Source organism: Tasmannia lanceolata, unplaced genomic scaffold, assembly GCF_043159265.1.
Source record: "Tasmannia lanceolata isolate RefF3 unplaced genomic scaffold, GAP_Taslan_0.1 ptg000021l, whole genome shotgun sequence".
In the NCBI taxonomy this organism is placed as follows: domain Eukaryota; kingdom Viridiplantae; phylum Streptophyta; class Magnoliopsida; order Canellales; family Winteraceae; genus Tasmannia; species Tasmannia lanceolata.
Window position 1 is genome coordinate 13,327,981 of NW_027518698.1, and position 25,404 is coordinate 13,353,384.

At 36.0% G+C, this 25,404-nt stretch overlaps 1 protein-coding gene across 1 annotated transcript; it reads left to right on the forward strand.

Annotated features, from left to right (window-relative positions):
- Window positions 1-20,308: 20,308 nt before the first annotated feature.
- Window positions 20,309-23,296, forward strand: LOC143855481 (alpha carbonic anhydrase 7-like). Its single transcript, XM_077365597.1, has 7 exons — window positions 20,309-20,320; window positions 20,415-20,521; window positions 20,931-21,033; window positions 22,647-22,660; window positions 22,787-22,952; window positions 23,046-23,099; window positions 23,240-23,296. The coding sequence occupies exons 1-7, from the start codon at window positions 20,309-20,311 to the stop codon at window positions 23,294-23,296; spliced, it is 513 nt and encodes a 170-aa protein (XP_077221712.1).
- The last annotated feature ends 2,108 nt before the right edge of the window (window positions 23,297-25,404 follow it).

The following is a 25,404-nucleotide window of genomic DNA, read 5'->3' on the forward strand; positions in this document are numbered from 1 at the left end:
TTAGGATTCACTTTGTGAGCCTACTTGTTTTTCTAGTATACAACCTAGTTGCACATAGGATGTAGGACCCACCTGCATTAGTTTAGGTTTAAAAACTTACATTTAGTTAGGGAATATAGGGAGTCCTAAAATCCACAATCCACTTTAACCTAAATAATCATATTTAAGAAGTTTTCAAAACTAGTCCAGTTCTTTGGGTCGAGTCTAGTTTAGTGGTCTAGGCACAAATAGGCATTGTAGCTTATAATAGGCCACAGAACTACATAAGCCTTGATTCCAAAAAGGGGCTTGGATACGTAGGCAGCTTGGATGACTGGTCATCCAAGTCCAGGGAAAACTGTTGCACATTTTTATTTTAGAGTTTTTAGGAGTTTGTGGTTTGTTGGTTATCATTTTTTTATGGGTATGTTGTTGTTGGTTATCATTTATTATGATAATAATAATTGTTGGTTATCATTATTTCTTACATAGGGACGTGCTAGTGTGTTTTCTTTCATCATTTTGGGTGTTTATCATTTAGTATGATTTTTCTTATTCACTCACATGCTAGTTATAACTTTTACTTGTTTATCATATACATGTTTAGATGTAGTTTCACATGTTTAGTTGTAGTTCTTTATTGTTCATTACTGATTATCTCTTGATTACCTGTCTAGTTGTAGCTCTTTACTGTTTACTTATTTTATTATCTCTTAATCATTTGTTTAGCTGTAGCTCTTTATTACTTTCCTGCTTATCTTATTTCATCATATCTGCTTATTATTATTGCCAATATTTGCTTAGCTCTAGATGTACATGTGTATGTTTACTGCTTTCTTAGATGTGATGAGTTAGGATTAGATGGATGTATAGAGACTGGTAGCAGGGTTATCTGTTATCGGATCGACACTAGTTTCCTCTGCCTCCTCCTGATTTCGATGTACTTATTTCAGCATTGTATATGTATTTTCATATTATGAGGAGGAGACGGTGGATTCTAGTGTTCATTCTAATGACAGATAATACTGGTTCCAACTCTCTTTAGGCATGGATGTTAGATGTGATGTATGGAGATAGGTAGCAGAATTGTCTGATATTGGATTAGCTCTAGTCTTCTCCGCCTCTTTTAGAAACGGTGGATTCTAGTATTCTTTCCAATGTCAAATGATTCTGATATCACTTCTCATTAGGGCTTGTTTGTTTTATTTCTCTTTTATCCATTTCCGGGTCATGCATGTTCAGGTAGACATTTTCTTGGGGATATTTGTTCCCATTTCACATTATTTTCGCCCAAAATTCTTTGAAAATAATAAATAAATGGCATAAGAGACCAAGTACCCTCGGGCGAGTAGGGTGCCTAACACCTTCCCAACTTATAATCAGGCACAGACCCTTTCTTCTCTGGTTATCTGTTGCAAACATAGTATTTGTTTTTGGTTCCATGGCCTATCCATGAATGACGACTCTTTCATTGTTTTATGTACGTCTTGGTTTCGAGGCTTTTGTCTCCGGATCAAGAGGTATCTAATATATCATCATAAGATGTTTTATTTTGAGAGTTCCTAGTAGAGCTCTCCTTCACATGTGAAGGTCTAAAGGACTGACGGGGACTCGTTCCTCGCCGCTTCTCAGATCGAGGTCCACACCACATTAGAAGCAAAGGAAGATTGCATGTCCCATTCACCATCCTCCTCCTCCTTGTCTTTGGATTCAATCACGACATTCCCATCATCGGTCTCAATCTTAACCTAACAATTTCTTCTAATATGATCCGGCTTACCACATTGATAACAATAAAAATCATGTTTTTCAAGTGATTTATCACTATTTTTAGCCTGGTCACCTTTCTTATAATCGAAACCGAGATATTTCGGCTGAACTTTTAAAACTTGATTGCAAGCACTATAATATATTATGATTTTCCATCCTAAGGGAAAGTGCTTGGCACCTGTAATGTATAAAGTAGGAGGCTGAGCATATGTACTCTTAATAGACTTATAATAGGTTTGTTGGCGTGCTTTAGTTATAGGGTACTTTGATAGGTATACCTATGTGGGTGTAGAAGTTGTGCCGCTTCCTATGAGACTTGGCTAGTCTCTAAATTTCCCATGAAACCAAGATATAGACACAAAGTCAATATACATGCTGGCTTCTAGAAATCGCCTAAGGAGATGAAATCTTATATGTGAAATTTGTTCTATTAGCTAAATAGAATCGCTAGTTCAAAGATATGTCTACTACGCAATCCTTGTTAATTTTGATGTGTTTTTACAAAGTGAAGCTTCAAGTCGTGAGATACCTTCTTCTATGCATAAGAATTTTAAGTCTCATGAGATATTTTTTTCTTTGATTTTGAATATTTTGGGGGCTTTTGTTAGAGTTTTCTCAAAATAAAGTGTTTGGTAAAATGTTTTCTTGAAAAGAAAATGTTTTGCTTTTAAAATGAGTGCCTTTTGAAAAATGGGTTTGATGTGCTCGAGGATTGTCCCACATTGGAAAGTGAAAATTTTGGAGAGGGGTTAATAAACACCCTCTCACTTCTCTCTCTTGCTTTTAAAGCACGTGTAGACTTTGCAAATGGAGGGGCGTGCACGGTAGTGGGTTGTAGGGCACTTTGCAGTACACATCATCGCGAGGAGCGACTGGAGCACTTAAAATTTTCCAAAATAGATCTGAGCTGTTGATCTTGGCAGAAGATCAATGAGATCGAGTAGTGGATGATCCAAAGAGGCTGCGATCTGAACTATAGGATTGTACTTGGATGTGCTCCAACAACTAGTGCTCGATCGGGTGTGATCTATTGCATAGGATCGCATGGCAATGGCTAGTATTCAATAGGGTACAATCCGGATCGTTGGATCTTGACCAATCGCTTACCAACAATTAAGTGTTGATCGGGTGCGATCAGAGCCACAAATTGGTGATCGGTCATGATGTGACTATTTCACCAATTTAGGCCATGGAATTGTGATTTAACGATCAGATAGAGTAGCCATGTGCTAAAAAATGGTGCTTTTCAAATTGAAATGCTACCAAATGCTCTATAAAAATACCAGAAACTTGCCGGTTGAGGTATCATACAAAAATTGCAATTGAGCCCTCTCTCTCCAAGCCAATTATATTCACTTTGTCTTTTATTTCACCATTCTCTCTATGGGTTTTGTTATTCTGTAGAAATAGAAACAAGTTTTTCACTCACCTGTCAAATCCAAAGGCATTTCAAGTTTGTTACCGCTCGAGTAAAGCGTAAACAAACAACAATAGATTTTCTCTTTTGTGCTTCATTGTATCTTGGAGGCGAACTCGCGGATCCCCTCTATACATTATTCAGTTGGCGGGTGCGAATATCGAAAAGAGATGAATTGTATTGTCCCTTAAAGCAAACATCATCAATGTCTTACCGTCATTTCATCAACACCTTTGAGATGTGAAAGCATGTCTTACTAATCTCACCACATTGCCATTCAACTCTTTACCATCTCACCAATGTTGCCACTTCTTGAGGATGTGCCTACTTTGTAGGCTGAAAGATTGACCTGATCCTATGGGATCTTATTGAGTAATTGGGGTCATGGCTGTTGTATTTTTTCATATATTTGTTAGATATTTTCAAAATCTTTTGGGTACATTCAAAATATTTGAAAGTGTTTTATCAAAATAAAAAAGGAAATTAAAACAGATTTTCAAACAAGGCCGGTCGACCACGAAGGTTCAGTTGACCGCGGATTGGAATCTGGAAATGTATATGATTTCCAGAAAGGTATGACCGGTCGACCTCGGTAGCCCCGGTCGACCGCGGTTCTTTGGATCAAAAAAAATAAAAAGTCCAGAAGCATATCGGCGAGCGACCGCTGATAGCCCGATCGACCGTGGTTCTGCGAAAATCTACCCGTTGGGGGAAAAATGGACACATCTTTTCACTTCCAAATTTGAATCTCTTCGTGTCCTTTTGCTTCCCAATAGTCATGGATGATTTCAAACTCAATTGACACTTTTTGGATGATCCAAATTAATTATATCGCGAAGAGGTGCGATCTAACGACCATTTTACAAACCAATCTAAGGGGTACTTTGAAGAGGTACTTTTCACATTGAAAAGACATCTATGGCTCTATAGAAAGAGCAGAAAATTTATCTTTTCAGAGTTAGCTATTGCTGGATCTTTTCTCTCTTGAAATCCCCAACATTCTTGGTTTTAAAGGTTGAGTTGTACACAAAACAGTGCACTAAATACTGTTTTTTTGCAGAAACGGTTTTAGTGAATTTCTCTAAGGCTTGTAATTCTTAAAGGGCGTTTTGGGTTTGATTCCGCTTGTGCAAAGTGTCGTCAAACTTTTGTAGGATATTCCTACAAGGCTTCATTGTATCTTGGAGGCAATTTGCAGATCCTCTTCGCACGCTACTGGTGGGGGCAAAATTTTTCTTAAGGAAAGCGATTGCACTCCTTGAAGCATCACCACTTGTTGATCTTAAATCTCCATCAGCCACAGATCCCACCAATAATCTTAAGACAAATTTCTCATGGAGATCTTCTAGGCATGTTTTCAAGAAGACAAGAAGACAAATTTGATACAATGGTATGAATTACTTTCGTTAGATTTGATTACATCAGGTGCGCCTTTGTTTTCGGATTATAAAGCATAGAGAATTGTGTTTAATTCTATATGTTTTGTGATATCTTCATATTTCCCTTAAAAGAATGAAATCCACCATATTTGAATGACTATCGCAATAGTCTGTGTTTCAAGGAGGTTTAATTGTCTTGAAAAATTGACTCTGTCAATATTTAGAGAAAAGTAGAGTTTAAAACTCTTACTTCTAAGATGGTTGAATCTCTTAAGAAAATTGACTTGAATGTCAATAATTAGAGAAAGTAGAGTATAAACTCTTACCATCATATACACGGTCAATTGATGAAGAAGTAAGAAAGGGCATAAATAACACTTTCTTGTTTAAGATGTAGTTCTTGTAAAAAGGAAAATCTATGTGAAGATATATATAAGGCATATGAGAATATTCACTTTCAATTTAAAATGTCATTTAGGACATAATAATTGATAAAAGTGAATGTTATCGATGTGTGATATAGTTAATTTTATAACCTTTTATTCTTTGGTTGGAAATTAGAAAAGAAACAAACATGAAAATGTTCCTGAGAAGAACATGTATGGTTTGGTTTTCCTTGTGGCTAAACTAAGTTGGGGCACACTTCTTGAAAGAAGTTAGTTGCACAAGATGATAAAGGAATTTTGAAGCCATGAAATCCGAGGATATATCCTCGAAGATGAAAATGTTTGTATTGACTTGGGTGTTACAAGTAGTGTCTATAAAAAGACAATGGCCTATTTTGACTTAGTGGTTAAATTGAGAATGTAAGCATTCTATTCATGGGCAATTGTCACTAGTAAAGTCAAAGGATAAGGAATGATTGGAATAGATTAATAGGAAAATTTCTCAAAAAAATGAGATTTTAACTGAAAATCTCAAAAAGGGTTGAGCTGGCTAAATTCTCAAAAAGGGGTGAAACGTATCCCAAGGCATGTTTTAAGACAAGAATGCCCTTGAGTTGCTTTTCCCTCCACCTTCTTGAGAAACGGATCTCAATGCATTTCACAAACCCTATTCACCTTTTTTAGCTTCTTCTTCCCCATGCCAAGTGTTGAAAGTTCATTGCCTTTGGTAAAACTCCATTGTATAGTCCCCTTCTAGGATGAATTCAGCCGATACTTTTCAAAATGGACTATACAGCCCATACCATAGGATGATCCAAACCACCCAATTGATGGGCCACAAAGTAAATAGGTTGTGCCCCAAAAATCATTTCCATAGGATGATTCAAACCATCCGATCTAAAGAGGGACTTAGATTATGGAAACTTCTATAGATTGGACGGTTGGGATCATCTATGGAAATAATTTTTGGGGCGAAACCTATTTATGTTATGGCCCATCAATTGGGCGGTTGGGATCATCCTATGGTGTGGGTTGTACAGTCCATTTTGAAAAATAAGAGGTGAATTTATCACTGCCCTTCTAGAAATTGTGTTTAATTACATAAATACGCTTGGCTTTTGACTTGGTGGTAGGGAAGACCTGTTGTTTCTTCATGAGAAAGAGTTTTTATATGGTGTAAACCCATATACTCCAGCATTTTTCAAAAAATATTGTACGGGTCACACCATAGGATGATCCAAACCGTCCATTAGATGGGCCACAATGCATATAGGTGTAGACACCCCCATTTTGCTACACTTTAAAAAGCGAAAGATTCGGTAGTATCATCGAGTCTTGAGTCCGTATTCAGCATTAGATTAGGCATCTATGCATTTTAGGGTAGATTTCACCTCATTATGGGAGTTTTAAAGTTGATTCGCGATCCTGAAGGTCTCTAGGGGGTTCCTTTGGCCTCTGGAAGAAGAAAGTTTAAGTTTCCAAGCAAATGAAAAAAACCTGCTATTTTTAGAATTTTCAGGGTTTCCCTCATTTTTGCCTATTTTGAACTGCAGGGGTATGTTGGTCATTCCCGATGTGTCTCATTTGACCCCCCGAGTTATATTTGAGAAATCTTGAGTGATTTTACAAATTTTGAAAAAGCTGCTATTTTTAGAAACTTATGGGGCTTCCACATTTTCATCATCTTATGGATATTTCAATCATTCCTCATATGTCCAAAACCATCTCGAGGGTACGGCTGATGGATTAAGAGTAATTTCGTAAGATTTGAGAAACCTGCTAAATTTAGATCTCTCAAGATTTTCTCTTAGTCTTGCACTTCGAGGGTATTTTTGACATTTCCAAACATATCATATTTAGTACCTAAGTTGTGAGTCCGTTCATAAATTTTTGAAAATATGCTATTTTTAGAATTTCTCAAGGTTTTCCCTAGTCTCGCCAAATTGTAGCACCTCGGGGTAATTTGGTCTTTTCCTGTGTAATTCTTTTGATCCCCGAAATATGTCTGAGAGATTATGAATGATTTTCTGAATTTTGAAAAACCTGCTAAATTTAGTATTTCTCAGGAGTTTCGCTTAATTTGGAAATTCTAAGTGTTGAGGGCATTTTGGGTATTTTCAGGGGGTACCAAATGATCCTGTTTGATATTACTCATCAAAAGGACCCAACTTTAAAAGTTTCTATTTTTGAAGTTTGATCACAAAGACTTTCCATTTTTAACATTTCCCTTTAGGGGTGAACCAATTTAAGGTTATTTTGGTCACATTTGGATGTGTAATTGTCAAATAGGGGCATTTTGGTTCCAAAAAATTATTTTCCTAAAAAAGATGGTTCGATCATGTGTGAGGGATGCATCATAAATGTCAAATGGGTTGGGTCCATATATAGAATGTTGAATTTAGAAAGATTTTATTGAATTTTTACGGAAAAATCCTAAACCAGTGTGAAATGGCCCATTGGGCTAAAGCCCGTAAAGATGAAGCTCATGTGGGTTCACCCATATGGGTCGACCACCATGGTGGGTGCCCCACATGGCTGACCCACATGAATTGAGCATCCAACCTTGATGATGTCACAATGGTGACATCATATTTGTTAAAAGAAAAATAAAAAGAATAAAAAAAAGAAAAGAAGGAAAGAAGGAAAAGAGGAATGATTGCTTAAAAAAGGTTTTCTTCCAAAGAAGCAATGTGGAATAAAGAATAGCATGTCTTGATTGACAATAAATTAAGATTGGAATCAAATCCAATTTGAAAATAAGAAAGAAAGCAAGCAAGAGGGGAAAATTGGAAACAAGCCAAAAATGAGAGCTCTCACATTGGGAACTACTATTTCCCTCTTAACCCTAGCTTTTTTGTATAAAAATCAAAGCAAACAATCCTAAAAAAGATTGGAAAAAGATTAAAATTCATTTTTTTCTCTCTCCTCCCAAGAAGAAAAAAAAATCTTTTTTTTTGAAGTGTGATCTCACTCTCAAGTGTTCTTCACAAAAGGAATTCTTGAATTCGAATTCCTTCTTCTTCTCCAAGGCATCACACAATCAAGAATTATTGGAGTGTTCTTTGGGTCTTTTTCATCATATAAAAGGGTGCGACAAAGCGTATACCTCGGATCTATGCACCCTAGAGACAAGGAGCGCGATCAACGGTAGGATCTTTATCTTTGTAATATCAAAAGTAGAAAAGCATGCTAGGGTTTTACTTTTGATAGATCAAATCAATGAATTTTTTCTTGAAATTCCAGTGTGTTATAATATAGATTATGAGTTTTCAAAATCCAAAATTTGATCCAAAAATTAAATTTCCTCCATTTAATAATGATTTTCTTTCGTTTTTTATTCAATATGGATTTAAATCGGATTATCAAAGCAAGTGTTAGAAAACGTGGGTTTCTTTAAAAACTGATATTTTTGAGGATTTTTATAAAATAAAATACTACTGGAAACTTAATTTTCAATCACGGTTTGGCCGTTTTAATTTTCATTCTAATTTTCAAACAATAACCCCGAAAGGGGTTATTTCTTGATGAACGATTCCAAAAGTATATCAAACCATGTCCAAAATTTATAAAATCTTATTTCCAAACTAATGTTTTGATTTCCAGAATACCCAAAAATTTTCGGATTTTTTGTATTTTTTCAATCCGGTTTTAAATTATTTTAAATTTCGACCATTTTTAATAAATATCAAAATATTTTAAAAATTATTGAAACTCTCCAGAATTAATTTTCAATAATAAATTGAATTTTTCATGAGATTTGTTTTTTGAAAAAGGTTTTTTTATTTGTTTTCTAATCGCTTTTTCGTTTTACGTGCCGTAATTCTTTTTCGTATTAAATTAGTTAATTTTTGAAATTTTTCTTTATAAACCAGTAACTTAGGTTACTGGAATATTAGATAAAAATTTTAAATTGGTTTTGAAAAGTTTGAATATGGTTTTGTAATTTATTTTAATAAATGGGTTTCAATTTCTAGGAAACAAATTCTCCTTTTCTATTTAAAAATCGATTTTATGGAGGAGATTTAATTTTTAAGTTTTGAAATTTTGATATAAAATTTTATAATCTATTATATATCTACTGGAATTTTTTATTTGATTTTAGGATACTATTAGGATTGCTTTTTAAGTAATTCTTTGGTTTCATCCAAGTTTTGTGTGAATTTCAATTGGCATCAAATAGTAATAAAAATTCTTGAAAGTCATACAGTAGTCTAATCTCATGATTATCTTTATTCTGTGAAAGTTTGGATTAATGTGAAATTGATATGCTACAAGTTGATGTGTTAATCTATAATCTGAGTTGGATTTTGAAAAATCGGGAATTGATATCAAATCTTAATGATAATTCATGAAATTGTTCGAGTAAGCCACAATCATCCATATCTTGTTACTGGAAATGTTTCAAATGATTTGGAGTTCGATTACTTAGGGTTACTGTGTATTCCTAGCAATCCGGTCTTAATGATATTAAATCACAATTTAATAGCAAATCAATACAAAAGTCAATAAAAATCTCCAAAGACCTTAAGTTTTTATCATAAATGCAATCCCTAACTTTTTTGAAACAGAAACCTTAGGGTTCATAGATTGCCTTTGTAAATTAGCTATTCTGTGACAATTTAACTGCCGAGATCGCAACCGTAATCGTATACTAATTGCGATTAATCCTGCATAATTGGAGTGCGTAAATTATAGTATGATATTGGCTCCGAGGTCCACTGTCCACGAAAATCCTGAGAAATATGCCAGGCAATAAGATACTATAATTTACGTGCTAAATTATACAAGTGTTGAGAGCACGATTCCTTTCCATGGTTGCGATCCGAGGCCGAAACTTGCGAACCATAGAGCCTTTGGTATTCCTTAGATGTTTAGGAATAAAAAATCCTCAAAAATTGAAAATCATTAAGTTCAACAAATCGAATTAACTCGATCCGTGTCTTAGGAGCCGTTGGATTACGGTCTCCTATCGTTGGAACCTTTAGGGCCCCTTAGGAATACTTACGTCACGTTGTGTCCTAAGTTTTAGGGAGTCCTAGAGTTAGGAGTCCAGCCTCATAACGGGCGTTTGCTATGGATAGCAACCGTGCCATAGATCTAGTTACATTAGTCACCTCACTTTTCTCATAGGACAAGCCTAGTTACCTAGGATGTAGGTTCACCTGCATTAGTCAAAGAGATGTCTTGCACTTAGATAGGACCATATAGCATCTTAGATGAAGTCCTAGGATAATACAATCTTCAACTTGAATTAAATAATTTCTCTTAAAACTGTTGAAACAGTCAATCCAGTCTAGATCGGTGTCCTAGATGAGTTAGGCATAAGTAGCTTAGTTCAGGTGCACCGAACTACGTCGACTCTGATCCCTGTGAGGCTTGGGTACGTAGGCAGCTTGGATGCTTGATGGCATACCAATCACGAGTCGGCTCCACACATAAGTGGGGTTTTGTACATTAATCCTTAAATTAAAAGTAATTAAATCACTTAGGACTTTCCATGAAATTAGAAGTTTATGAGAACTTTCACTTAGATTGAATTCAAACAAATTAAGAAAATCAAGATACACATTTAGGAATTACATAGAAATTAGATCTTAGGATGCATGTCACATAGTTCACACATTAATATAGAGTTAAATGAGCCATTTAAAAGAAATTTGAAAGAGTTAACTTTTGGAATTGAAGACCGATTATCGGGCAGGAATGGTGCATGTGGTGGTAACTCCTCATACCTTCCATTCTCGTAACCAGGTAACGAGTCTAGATTTCTGGTCAATTATGGGTCCTAGATCCCTCATCTAGGTGGTGACTCTGTCACTCTCTTTTGCATGGAATTCGGATTGCCTTAGTGATCTCAAGTTCACGGAAAAGATGAATTAAATCACACCTTGCTAGGCTCGGCGGGTTACCCCTGCCCTTATGGGTACTGGGTTGCACGTTTGTTTGTACCCTATGGCTTGGTTGCTGCCTGCTTGGTTGGGTAATTAAAATCAATAATAAAAAGCACACGCCATTCGCGTGGGTACGAGAGACCAAGAGAGAGCGTGGCGGCTCGCGCCCCACCCCTCTCGCGAGATCGGGTCCCACAATAGGTTGTGCCTAAAAAATCATTTCCATAGGGTGATCCTAGCCCTCCAATCCATAGAGGAAATTCAGATTATGGAAACCTCTGTAGATTGAAGGGCAAGGACCAGCCTATGGAAAACATACTCAAAACTTCAAACAACATTTCATGTTCTGTATTTTTGTTTGGATAAAAATTGTCCATCTTCTCGAGTTTCTTTCCACTTTCTCTTGATCCCTAATTCTAACCGCAAACTATGTATAATATAAGTAGGATTTACGACACCTTGATGGATGGTCCCACTTGACTCAAAATAGCTTGTGACCCGGACTCAGAAACTAAGATCCGAAAAGCACTCCAAAAAAGGATAATGGGTCTAATGAAATATTATTAGAATGTATGTACCACTATTTATACATTGGAACTACTATTTATACCTCAGAACTACTACATAGTGGTCAATAGTGGTTCCGAGGTATAAATAGTGATTCTCACTGTATAATTAGTGGTTCTGAGTGTTTAAGCCACTATGTATACACTCATTCTCACTTTTTATAGTGGTTTTGACTGTAATTGTGGTTCCCAGGAATCTTGAAACCACAATTAGTGCTTGGAAGGATTTAATTGTTGTTCCTTTCATCTAAATGTGGTTCTGAGTGTTTAAACCACTGTTTATAAATTCACGACAACTTTGAGACCCAATGAAATACTATTAGAATGTATGAACCAATATTTATACCCAGAACCACTATTTATACCTCGGAACCACTACATAGTGGTAAATAGTGGTTCCTAGGTATAATTAGTGGTTCTGAGTGTTTAAAACCATATAAATACACTCATTCTCAATTTTTATAGTGATTTTGAGTGCATAAAATTTTCAATCTCACAATTTAAACTCTCGGAACAAGTATTAGGCCATCTAAACTATCAACCACCATAAGATCTGAGTGTTTAGACAAATATGTAACCCATTGTTCATAACTTCATTGCAACTTTAACAACCAATGAAATACCAGTAGAATGTGTGAACCTTTATTTATACCTCAGAACCACTATTTATACCTTGGAACCACTATATAGTGGTAAATAGTGGTTTCTAGGTATAATTAGTGGTTATGACTGTTTAACCCCTATTTATACACTCATTCTCACTTTTTTACTTGTTTTCGTTGCATAAGCTTTTATTCTCACTATTTATACTCTTGGAACCACTATATAGTGGTTCAGAGGTCTACATGGTAGTTAGGACTAGGGGTGCACTATTTGGTTAACGCCGAATTAACCGACCGAACCGATTTGGTTTTTCAATTTCGGTTTCAAAACTAAGTTTTATTCGGTTTTGGTTTCGGCTTCTAAAAGTAACTAATATGGTTAACCGAAATGACCGAATTAGATCTATAAGCTGTCAATAGTTGATTCTCCTCTCTCTTTCTGCAAGGAAAATAGGAAGAAAGCTCTGACCAAATCCTGCAAAGTTGACATCCAATCCCATCTTTTTCCTAATTTGGGAAAGGTAAAGAAAATATTACAGGTCCCGCCTTATCCACATTTATTGATTCAGCAAGTACTGTCCAGTCAACACATCTTGTGACTGACCTAGCTGCTGGAAAGGACAAAAGGAGTAAAGGACCTACTTATCTCTAGCTGGTCAAGCTGAAATTTCAAAATTTAAAAATCTAAAGACTAAAAGTAAACCTAAAGTCGTCAAAGCCACCTTGAGATAGAGAGACTATCAGGCGAGATTTCTAGGGTTTTATTTTTCACTCCTCTTCTTCGATGCCTCGACGGGACTTAGGGTTTGAAACTTTGAGTGACGGCACCGCGGTCTGCCGCCTCCAAGACTCCAACGGCCTCCACCTCTCCGCCTCCGTCTCTTACATCACAGATTCACAGGTATTCTATTTCTGGTTTTCTTTTTTTATTTTCCTAGATTTTGAAATTATGGACATGCTGTAGGATCAAAATATCAAGTATGTTACTTCCTAGTTCCTACGGCCCTTCATGGCTTCATCTTCATCATATAAAAACTTGAAATTCCATACGGCGAATTTGGTTATAACCAAACTAACCGAATAACCGAAGAACTATTTCGGTTCGGTTAATTTTGGTCCAGAAAAAATTAGTTTCGGTTTCGGTTATTAAAAATATGGCATTTCGGTTCGGTTATAACCGATTGAGCAGCTTTAGTTAGGACGGTATAAATAGATTACCTAAGTGTTTAAATAGTGGTTCTGATATTCTCCATAGGGTCCTCATTGTATTTCCACATTCAGAACCACTATTCAAACCATTGGAACCACTACTTAGTGGTTGAGAGGACTAAATACTGGTTCCCACATATCAACAGTGGTTCCGAGAACAAAATATTGCTTCTACACATTTAAATAGCGGTTTTAATTGTATAGACATGAGTTTCATCCGGGTTTACTCCAAATAGAAACATAGAGAGCAACAGAGAGATAGAGAGATGATGACAATACACCATAGCATTGTAAAGAGGATGATGACAATAACAAGTGCCTAACAAAACCATAACAAATCCCTAACAAATAAACAAGATGATGACAATACACCATAGCATTGTAAGGAACATGTTAAACCTAAAAATATGTATGACAATGGACCTACCAGAGAACCTTAGGTTTCATAGGCAAAGAAAATAAAGAGATCCAATAAAATCTAGATGTTCTCTAGGGGAGTTTCACCGGTCTGCAATGGAATTTCAATGGAGTTATACAACAGGCAATGGAGTTTCAGCAGTTGGCTTGGGGAAGAAGAAGGTAAAAAGGTAGAAACGGTAGGTGAAATGCATTGGGATCCGTTTCCTACTTTCTTGGAGGGAAAAGCAACTCTAGGGCATTTTTGTCTTAAAACATGCCTTGGGATGCGTTTCACCCCTTTTTGAGAATTTAGCCGACTCAACCCTTTTTTGAGATTTCCAGTTAAAAATCACATTTTTTGAGAATTTTTCCTAGATTTATTCTAAGAAAATTCCTTAACTTTTTTTATATAAGTTGTTTGTTTGAAACTAAAGATATTGTAGTCTTTAGTGGCACCTTTGATAAAGTGGAATAAAACTTGTTTTAAAGAAAACAAGTGATATCTTTCAAGGATAGTTTGAGAATAATCAGTTGTATAACTTTGATGTCATACAAGTAATTATATTACTCACATACTTTTTAGTACGAAAAGGTTAATTTCATGATTAAGAATGATATGTTGCATGTTTAATCTTGATATCACCTGAAAACTTCAAGTATGATATCACAGAATGAAACATGGTTATCATTAGAAAATGCATGTTGTTATACTTTCTAAAGTATGAACTATTTTCTAAATGAATATTTACATCTATACATGGTGATATGTATATGATCATCTTTAATAGAGTATGCGAAAAAATCATGATAAGCTACCTAAGTTTTAGTATGTGCATCTTTTCTATATTATAAAGATGAGTTTCGAGAAAGTTAAAACTTTTAGAAAATCAAATGAAACTAAAATCAAGTATCTTAGGTATAATATTAATGTAAATTACCTCTTTCTTGATGTTGTGAAAATATAAAGGAAAGATTTGAAATAAGTTTTGACTTATATATACTTTGATGAAGTAATGGAGCAAAACTAATGATTAGAATGTTAGTAGAAATCCTAGTTAGTGGGTAAAGCTTCAACAATCACTAAATGTATATAGTGTACCCTTATAAAATTTGAAATAAATGAAAACCTAACTTAGGTTATAGGGTATTTGTGTTAAGTACCCAATCATGTCTAAGAAGTTATGAAGTAAGGGTATTGAGTGCATATTCCTAGATATGAAAATTTACATGCTTTAAGTGATAGAAATTAATGTTGTATGTAAGGTCACAAAGTTGTTGACCCTTGGGTTGTAATCTTTTGAGATTAAATTCTCCTATATCCAAAGGTTGAAAGATTTTAATCCATTCTATAATCATTATAACAGTCTAAAGAGGAGATACCCAATGAATAAGAATAAGGAAAAGAGAAATAAAAGATAGTGAGATCTTGTTTTATTTAGTAGGAGAAACGAAATAATCTCTTAAACTTCCATCATGATAAATCTAAGAGTAGAGTCTGATCCTCAAGATTATAAAGAGTAATTAATATATCTAGATTATATTGTAAAATGGAGATAATAATGAAGTAGACTCTATTGTGAAAGTTCTTTTGCTATAAGTGGATCTTTAAAAGGATCAAGACCAAGATCAAGAGATAAAAGTCAACAAAATAATCTGAAGCAAGATGGTAGCAAAAGATATATAAAGGAACCCAAGATAAATTGTTTTGACAAATAGTTTTTGAATGCTAAGATTGAAAACCGTGTTCTTAATCTCTAAGATCAATAGTTATGAAATGGATGATTGAGATAGGGTAACTTGAATGGTAATCTTGATGGCAAAGCATATATAACTATATATTGAATGACTTCGAGTTTTCAGTTATTTCTAGTCTATAAATAAGATATGCAAGTCATTGTATAATTTGCTCAATGCTTGATTTGCTCAAGTATCCAAATAGAATAAGAAATATTTGATGAGATTATAATATCAAATGATTTGAGGATACATAATGCAATAAGTATGCTTATAGCAAATCTACAATTCTAAAGTTGTTAACATTTTTGGATAACATGTGATTTTGATGTTGACATTGGTATTATAGATGTCATAAAGTAATTTGTGATCAAATTTGACATTAAATTGGGTATTAAAATGCCAAAGAGTTTTGTTAATAGTAAAATGTTGGTGTTATAAATGATTTTTTGGGTATTAAAAAATGTGAGAAAGAGTAACAGTCGTGTTATGTCTCAATATAGAAAATACCCAAAGGTTCAATCTTTTGAATGCACACCAAGGAATATAATTTTGGTTCAAATCCAAAATTGGAAAGTATAAGAATTATTTTCAGTCTAAGTAAAACTATGTTATTGATAGTTTTGTATTCTTTGAAAGCTGTTAGACCTGGTAAAACAAAAGCAGTATGTAAACTTGTATGTTTACTAGAAATTCAGGTTAAGTACATTGACATGTATGGATTTTCAAATGACTGAATAGAACTTTGAACTATAGAAATGTCTATAGTTGGTATCCTGTAATGATACAAGGATATGAAATGCCAGTTAGATGACTGAGCACACATGAATGGGTAAATGATATGCATTCATGGTGGGGATATGCATTCATGGTGGGGGTATATCTCCCGGGCCTCTAAAAGCAAGGATGCATAATTGATTCTATGGCGCTAGAATTCAATGCATTGAGCTTTTAGGATAAAGAGGCAAATTGGCTAAGGAATTCATTATTGGAAATTCTAGTTTGAAATAAACCAATGTTGTTTAAAATTTCAGTAGTGGGTTTTTGCACTATTGAAGGCTTATAACCAAGTGGTAAGTCATGATATATGACTTAGGGTAGTTATGTAAAGCAGTTACTCATAGGTGGTGTGGTAACAATTGATTATATAAGTCTAGACCAAGATCTGATTGATAGATCACGCGAGACGGATGGTGTTTAAACGCCATAAGGGGATGGGGTTAAAGCCATTAACCTATAATTACCAATGATGGAACCCGACTCAGCACTTGAATAAACATCAAGTCTTTAGTTCAATGAGTCCAAGTACATCATATGGAGTGGTTGCAAGCACTATAATATAATTTTATTTGTCATCCCAAGGTAAAGTGCTTGGTACCTGTAATGTTTAAAATGGTAAGGATGAGCAATTGGGCTCTTAATAGACTTATAACATGGTGTTGGAGTGTTTTAGTTACAGGGACACTTTTAATAAGTCTACCTATAAGAGCGTGGGAGTGGTGCCGCTTCCTATGAAACCTAGCTAGTCTCTAGAGCACTCATCAAACCAAGATGACACAAGGCCAATACATGTGTCGGCTCTTAGAAATTGTCTAATGAGATGAAAACTTATGTGTGAGATATGTCTGGTTAGCCGAATAGAATCGCTAGTTCAAAGATACGTCTACTACGCAATTTTGGCTAACTTTGATATGTTTTCACTAAGTGAAGGTTCAAATCGAGAGATACCTTTATTTATGCGTAAGGTTTTCAAGCCTAATAAGAAAACTTTCTTTGATTTTGAAAATGGTGGGGGATTGTTAGATATTTTCAAAATGTTTTGGGTAAATTCAAAATATTTGAAAGTGTTTTATCAAAATATAAAAAAGAAAATTAAAACAGATTTTCAAACAGGGCCGGTCGACCGCGGAGGTTCGGTTGACCGCGGATTGGAATTTGGAAATGTATATGATTTCCAGAAAGGTATGGCCGGTCGACCTCGGTAGCCACGGTCGACCTCGGTAGCCCCGGTCGACCTCGGTAGCCTCGGTCGACCGCGATTCTTTGGATCAGAAAAAATAAGAAGTCTAGAAGTATATCAGCGGGCGACCGCGGGTAGCCCAATCGACCGCGGTTGGGCGAAAATCTATCCGTTGGGAGAAAAATGGACACATCTTTTCACTTTCAAATTTGAATCTCTTCGTGTCCTTTTGCTTCCCAATAGTCATGGATGATTTCAAACTCAATGGACAATTTATGGATGATTCAAATTAGTTATATCGCGAAGAGGTGCGATCTAACGGCCATTGTACAAAACAATCTAAAGGGTACTCTGAAGAGATGCTTTTCACATTGAAAAGACATCTATGGCTCTATAAAAAGAGCAAAAAATCTATCATTCAAGAGTTAGTTATTGCTGGATCTTTTCTCTCTTGAAATCCCCTACATTCTTATTTTTTTTAAAGGTTGAGCTGTATACAAAACAATGCACTAAACACTGTTTTTCTGCAGAAACAATTTTAGTGAATTTCTCTAAGGCTTGTAACTCTTAAATGACGTTTTGGGTTTGATTCCGCTTGTGCAAAGCGTCGTCAAACATTTATAGGATCTTCTTACAAGGCTTCATTGTAACTTGGAGGCAATTCGCGGATCCCTTTGTAAAGTACTGGTGGGGGCGAAATTTCTCTTAAGGAGAGAGATTATGCGCCTTGAAGCATCTCCACTTGTTGATCTTAAATCTCCATCAGCCACAGATCTCACCAACAATATATCATTGCTAAATCTGTGTAAGTAGGTACGTTGCCTAATCACGTAATCTCTATCTACTTGTGTGATTTTTTGTTCTCCTCGCATGGCCATTTTGTTTTTATCAAGATTGGATAAAGTTGAGTCAACCCCTTGCACTTTTAAGTCAACTAGAGTTTCCAAGTCTCCGAACTAATCTTCTTGGTGGAACTATACTTCTTCGAACTATTCTTCACCTTGTGGAATATTCAAATAGATTTCACACACTCAAAACATTCAAAAATGACGTACGTAGGACAGAACAGCTTTGGTCGTGAGACTTATCTTTCAATTTTTGTTCAACTAATCAATGCAGTTGGTAAGAAATGGTTAGCTTTAGCTGTTTTTCCTCCGTTATCTTTGTACTCGTGAGTTGAAAAAAAATAACCATGAAGAAAATTTTCTGACTAAGTCGTTGGAAAAACAATAACCATGAAGAAAATATTTCTTCTTAGTCAAACATTCTTTCATGTTGCTTTCTTTGATTTATACTCTATATAAGCTAGCAAGGCTCTCTCAACATTTACAGTAAGGGTGTGGGTGTTTTCTTTGGAAGTGATAGGACTGATTTTATTAATGAGAAAAAGGGGAGGACACTCCTGCGGCGAGATCAATACACGGATAAGAACAACAACACAAAGGGTACAACCGTCAAGGAGAGAGAAAGTCAAAGATCTCAAGCCTAGCTCTAGCAACCCCTTTTTATGGAAAACTTGTCAGCATTTGAATCATCCGCTCTTTTGACATGCTTGAAGGAGATGGACTATCCTTTTAAGTTCTATCCAATCCTTGATCTCATCTATCCAATGAGCAAACCTGCCCTAATCTCCGTGTTATTTGAGTCGGACGTCCCCAAAGGGCCAAAGTATGCCATAATTGTCACCCCTTGACTATCTCTAATGAGACCTCCTACTCCAAAAGGTCCAAGGTTACCCAAACTTACCCTTCAAGGTTTAGCTTGAATTTGCCTAGCTCTGGCAAATTTAAGTTTAGCCTAAGTCCTTGAAGCACCGCTCAAATGTGTTTAAGGGTGTGTTAGGCAACTCTTGTCGTTTTCAGATGAAATGAGTAGAAACGATAGGGGAGCAACCCAAACCCAACTCGAGATAGCATGATCCAAAATTGTATTTTTGGATTTTTAAAATCACTTTGCAGAATTTATATGGCCGATAATCCAATTGGGCCGATGAGGCTTTCAATCAGACCTTCGTTCATGCATGTAATTTCAAAATAGAGATCGAAACACCAAAAATATAATAGAGTAGGCAAAACAAACCCTACTCGGAAAAACCTATTTTTTAATTCCTAGAAAGATAAAATAAAAGAACTACTTTCTCTATTTATCGTCCATAGGGAAGGAACAATGATCTAATAAGAGAAAAAGAAACAAAAATGAAAACTAGTAGGAGAGATTCTCTTGGCTCACAATTCTACGTCCCAATGCATGGTCTCTCGGAGATCTTCTTCTTCTTCAAAGCCTCAACGTGTGTTTCTGAGTGCCTCTACAATTCTTTCTTTCTTCTTTTTTTTTTCTTTCATTTGTAATAATAGGAGTTTCCTTCAATCCCATATCTACTATAAATAGCGAGTTTCAGACTTACAATAATATAGTAATTTGCGCATTTACTATAAATAGTAAATCATTGACTTCCTAGCATTCCGTCAGCCCTAACCGACCAATTCTGACCCTCTCGGGTCGAGGATGGTAAACCCTAATCCGGCCCAATCCAAGCCTTGGGTCAAGGATGGTATCAAATCAGGTTGGGTAGAGTCGGGTTAGGTTAGGGTTAGCCTAGAGCAAAAACAGAAAAAATACAAAAATAAATAAATAAATAAAAACATACCCCTAAGATTTTTAAAATCGGGATAAAATTGTAGGATGGAGGTGGGGTTCGGTTCATGTCAACCCTAACCCAACCCAACTCGAGGAATTGCCAACGCAACCCGAGCCGAAATCTGGTTGAACCTGTCTTACTCAGTTGAGCCCGACCCAAGTTGCACTATTAGAAAACGAGGGAATGAGAATCACCTGAATCAAATCCGCTTGGAGAATGCTTACCAAATGTGATTTTTCCAATTTTTCATCATTTCTCATTCTCCGCAAGGCAAAATTGATAAAAGCCCTACGGAGAATGGTTGCCAAACACGCCCTAAGCCATGTTTGTTTTGGATTTTGAGAATCGATTTTGGGTCCAAAGCTGATTCTTGGTAAAATGAGGCCTTTGGTTTGCTGTGAGGAATCAATTTTAGACTCAAATTGATTCTACATCCCAGTAATATCAGATAATTATGACTCTCTTTTGTAATTTATGGATGCAGCTAAGATGGATTAACGGCGCTGGGTCAGTTCATATCAATGGAACTGAGTATGTGCTGAAACAATGCCATTGGCATGCACCCTCGGAGCACACCATCAATGGCAAGAGGTGCTTCTTCTATCCCTTCATCTTCATTAGAACTGTTTATTTCTATTTCTTTTTCAGCTAATATATTTTGAACATAAGTGGCTCTTTGGATGCACCCAAATTGCTCTTCCGCTGCAAATAACATTATTTTTGTCCAGTCTTTGTAAATGGGAAATTAAGGGCTCTTTGGGAGCTATTGGTAACCATTATTTGCAAATAATCACATTCAACTTCAGAACCATTTGCACATACAAAGTTTTAGTATTCTTGATTAAGTTAAAAAAAATATATGGGAAATGATTTAGTGTTAGTGTTCTTGATTAACATTAGATAGTAAATATATTGTCTTAGTTTTCAAAACCATAAGGTGAGCTTAAGGAAATCAAATAAATACACTGTCCTCACCCTCTCATTACTTGTATCATTACAGTTTTGCCCTTGAGGTGCACATGGTTCATGAGAGCTCGGACAATAAGCTTGCCGTGGTTGGAATCATGTACAAAAAAGGCCGACCTGACTCATTCCTTTCCCAGGTAAGCTTCCTCTCTACTAAAACTTGATGAGTCAAATAAAACCGACTTGACTCAGCTCGACTGTAAAATGGGTTGACTCGTTCAATTATCATAAAAGTATACAATGCTACTAGAAGCAGTTGAACCCACAACTATAAAACATATAACCAAACACACCATACTAAGCCAAACACGATTTAACATTTTATTGTGATAAAGTCTGGTATAAATAGTAATCATATTTATGGTACTAGTCACTTGCCCTTGGGGTTTTAACGAGTCATTTGCAACTCTGTTGAGCTTGACTCGACCTACTTTCACTTCGAGTCGAGTTTTCTAGATTTTAACTCTCTCTCTCTCTCTCTCTCTCTCTCTCTCTCTCTCTCTCTCTCTCTATATATATATATATATATATATATATATATATATATATATATGTAGAGAGAGAGAGTGAGAGAGAGAGAGCGATCTGGGTTACAATTTGTATCGATTAAACAAATCATCGGAATCCCCAAAGTGAGACATTCTTGAAGAGCCGTATATTCTTCTTCCTGATCAACAATGATTACAATATCGGGTAAGCCCGTCATATATTTGATCCCACCCAAATATATTTGTTGGTGAGATAATTGTCTCTTCTATATTGCTGCATATCTTTTCGGTAGACGGTTGAGTTTTCCAACCTTTTGTTCCACATTCAAATCCCTGAACTTATGAATCCTCCCTTTAACAAACATATATGTTTCTTATTGACTCTTCCCTTATCAGAGTACTAGGGGAACACTTGCGCCCCAGCTCGCTTGCACTTTGATCAAATAGTCAGCGCCAAGTTAGCCACCCCTCCCTTCCCAATGAAGAAGTAGTGGGGGCCTCTTCGGGCGTATGCGCCTTTTACACACAGAGAGAGAGAGAGAGAGAGAGAGAGAGAGAGAGAGAGAGAGAGAGAGAGAGAGAGAGAGAGAGAGAGAGAGAGAGAGAGAGAGAGAGAGAGAGAGAGAGAGAGAGAGAGAGAGAGAGGTTGGCGTTCCTGCACAAGTGTGTAGGTAAGCTTACCTGCACACAAGTGCAGAAACAGGGTGGGGGCCCACATTTTTTGGGGGTCCAAAGCATTCACATGGAAGGCCCTTCCATGGATAGGTTGTGGCCCAAAAAACAACCCCACTGGATCATCCTAAACCTGCCATTTGTGGAGGAGGAAAATGGGCAGAAACATGGGCACACAATGTCTGTCCACCCCCTCCCCTCCTTATGCCCATCTCCTAGATATAGAAGGGCAATAAAGGGGTTGAGCCTCCTCTAGCTCAATTGGTAAAGACTGTTCTTCAACCCCTGAAGTCGGAGGTTCAATACCATGCACCCAAAATAAAGAGGCCATAAATACCTTTGTGCTAAATTTCTAAGACATTTCCAACATTTTATTATTAAAAACTCTATTATAGTGTATTGTCTAGGCAATTTCACAATAGCATTTTTGGAGTCCCTTTTTTCGAGAGAGAATTGCCACCTCATCTCAATTAAATGAATAAGAAAAATTCAGCTATATGGTGGCTCGTCTCTTGCAAAAGATGGGTTGTGAAATGGCTTTTTGCGAAATTGCTTAGACATTCCCCTATTATAATAGAAAATATATGTAGCTTAATAGTCACATGTACTCGAGATTTTAGCGAGTTGTTTGTGACTATTGGGACTCAACCTTCGTTCGAGTCTTGTCGAGTTTTCGGGATTTTTAACTCTCTCTAATATACATATATGTATGTGGTGTACTTCAACTGAGGGAACATATCAAGTCAATTGCGGATGGGCCCCACGACATGGAGAGAACAGTTGGAGAGATGGATCCAAGGCATATAAAGATGGGTAGTCGGAAATATTACAGATACATGGGCTCTCTCACTGTTCCTCCTTGCACTCAAGGTGTTGTTTGGACCATACTCAGAAAGGTGTGCTCTTCAAACTGTTCACTTATCAGTGTATCTATCCAATTTATTTGATAGTCTAATAACAAGATTTCTATCTAAATCTCATGAATTCAGGTGAGGACTGTTTCGAAAGAACAAGTACGATTACTGAGGGAGGCTGTTCACTATGTGAGTTTTTATTATTGACACCCGCCACCCCCATTAACATGCATTTTTTTGAATGGCCACCCCCATTAACATGCATGTATGGATTCTTTTTAAGCTCACCATTTTCAAATGGCTTACCTCAAATTAATTCTCCCTTGCAGTATGCAAAGAGTAATGCGAGACCGATACAACCAATCAACAGACTTGCCTCAAATTAATTCACCTCTATGTTCCAAGGCTTGCCTGATTCTGTTATGCAGATCAATCTTAAGTTAGAGAGATTTGGATTAATGGAGCTCTACATCCGAAACTTAATCTTGATCTTGACTTGTTTTTTGTATTATAAATAAGTTGTTATCATCTGTTGTTAGTAATCAATGAGTTTGGTTGTATGTACACATCATATACGGCCCATTGAGCCAATATATTTCTTATTCTATCCATTTATAGCTATAAAGTATGGATTCAAGGCAATTTTGACAGGGCAATTATTTGAAAATTTTAGATAGGATTTGAGAAATTCTTGAGTAAGTTAAAAAAAACCAACGAAAAAAGAGCAAAGAAAATTTTCAAATAAAAATTAAAGTAATTTTTGTTGGTGTTGGTAAAAATATTTTGATAAAAAAGTCTATTATATGACCAGAATTGCACACCTGTAAGTGGGCTCACCTTGAAGCTTCTTGGGGGAATAAGGAAGAAACTATAATAGTTAAGTAGCCAACTTCAATCTCCACTTCCATAGGAGTAAAAGATGAGACTAATAAAGTAATAATAAAATCCAGCCTCCTGCATTGACATTGACAGTCCCTTGGAAAAATAGGCTACTTCTATCTTCTTAGGGGAAGTATACTCTTAACAAGTAGGGCCTTAATATGTCATCATTTTAATACAACGAGGAACACATAATATTACATAGTTGGCCCTCACTGTGATTGATTTATGACTGTCCATCTTTGAGCCCCTAAGTTGGATCTACAATGCAAATTGGGTGACAATGTGCCATACAGATGAGATTCAAGATAAGGCCATCAAGGGAAATATAAGCTAAAATCGTGGAGAATCGTGGTCCCCTTGGCTATATACATTATGGCCCCAATGCATCATATAGCCAAACAATTCGAGCATGAGGCAACAACTATGCTTTAGTTTAGCATGATAGAATCAACACAATTTGTATGATTGACCAAACATGATAATATTTCCTCTTGTATTTCTCCTTTCACGCCATATTAGCCGGAGTTGGCACAAATATAATTAGTAGGTCATTAGAAGTTACTATTTTCCATGTTAAGGATCATAAACTTTAAATCTTTCTTTTAAGGTGTAATTTCATATCTTTGTAAAGTTAATTTATTTAAATAATCAATATCTTTTACTTACAACTTTCTAATATTCTATTTTGTTTGTGATTAAAGGTGTATTGCATGTTAAGACTAAGAAACACATACTTGAGATGTTGGAGGAAACTGAAAGAACTAAAAATGTAAGTTTAATCGGTTGTGTATCTTGCTAATCAATCTTTTGATCGTACTTAGAGAATAGATGCTCATTAGATCTCGTGTTTTAGAACCAAATGAAATCTAAACTAACATCTTTGGGCTATTAAAAGGGAAATTAAAATCAATATTATATTTGAAATATTCTAATCTGCATCTCTTACATCATTTGATGTTGTTTCTTCAAATCTGATTTGGACATCTTCTGGACCTCACCCTCTGAGCGTCTTTCAGCTGCCATGTCTCTTACACTCTTTCTGGAAGCCATTAGATTAGCTTGGGACAGATTTGCCCAAATGGCAATTGACTTCGGACTTCAGATGAGGTATTCTGTGTTTGATTGTGATCTAGGAAATCACATAAATGAGTAATTCTCGGTCACTAGCAACCCATTGCCAGCAACAGTTGTTAGGGATAATGAGTAGAGATAGGGTGCTATCAATGCAGGTGAATTTCAGGCTCAAGTTCTCTCAGTTAAACCGAGAGATTTCCTTTCTTGCAAACAGGTTTCTCTTCAGATCAATTGCATCAGTGAATGGCAGTTGTGAGTGGCTGAAACTGGTTGCTCTTGACCCAAGACAAGTGACCTAATATGGGCGACGTTGTGGTAATCAAGTGAAAAAATAAGCAAATGAACTAGTGAGCCTGCTGATATGTAGTGCCTAGCTTGCATAGGCCCAATTCATTAGGCTGCTCCATGTCTAGATTCTATTCTCATTTCAGAATTCTAGGAGAGTCAGTGTAAAGAAAGTCTTGGAGTCACATTTTGTTGGTTGAACAAAATTTGATATCGGCAATTTGCAAGTTCTGAAAATAATATCAGCTAGAGA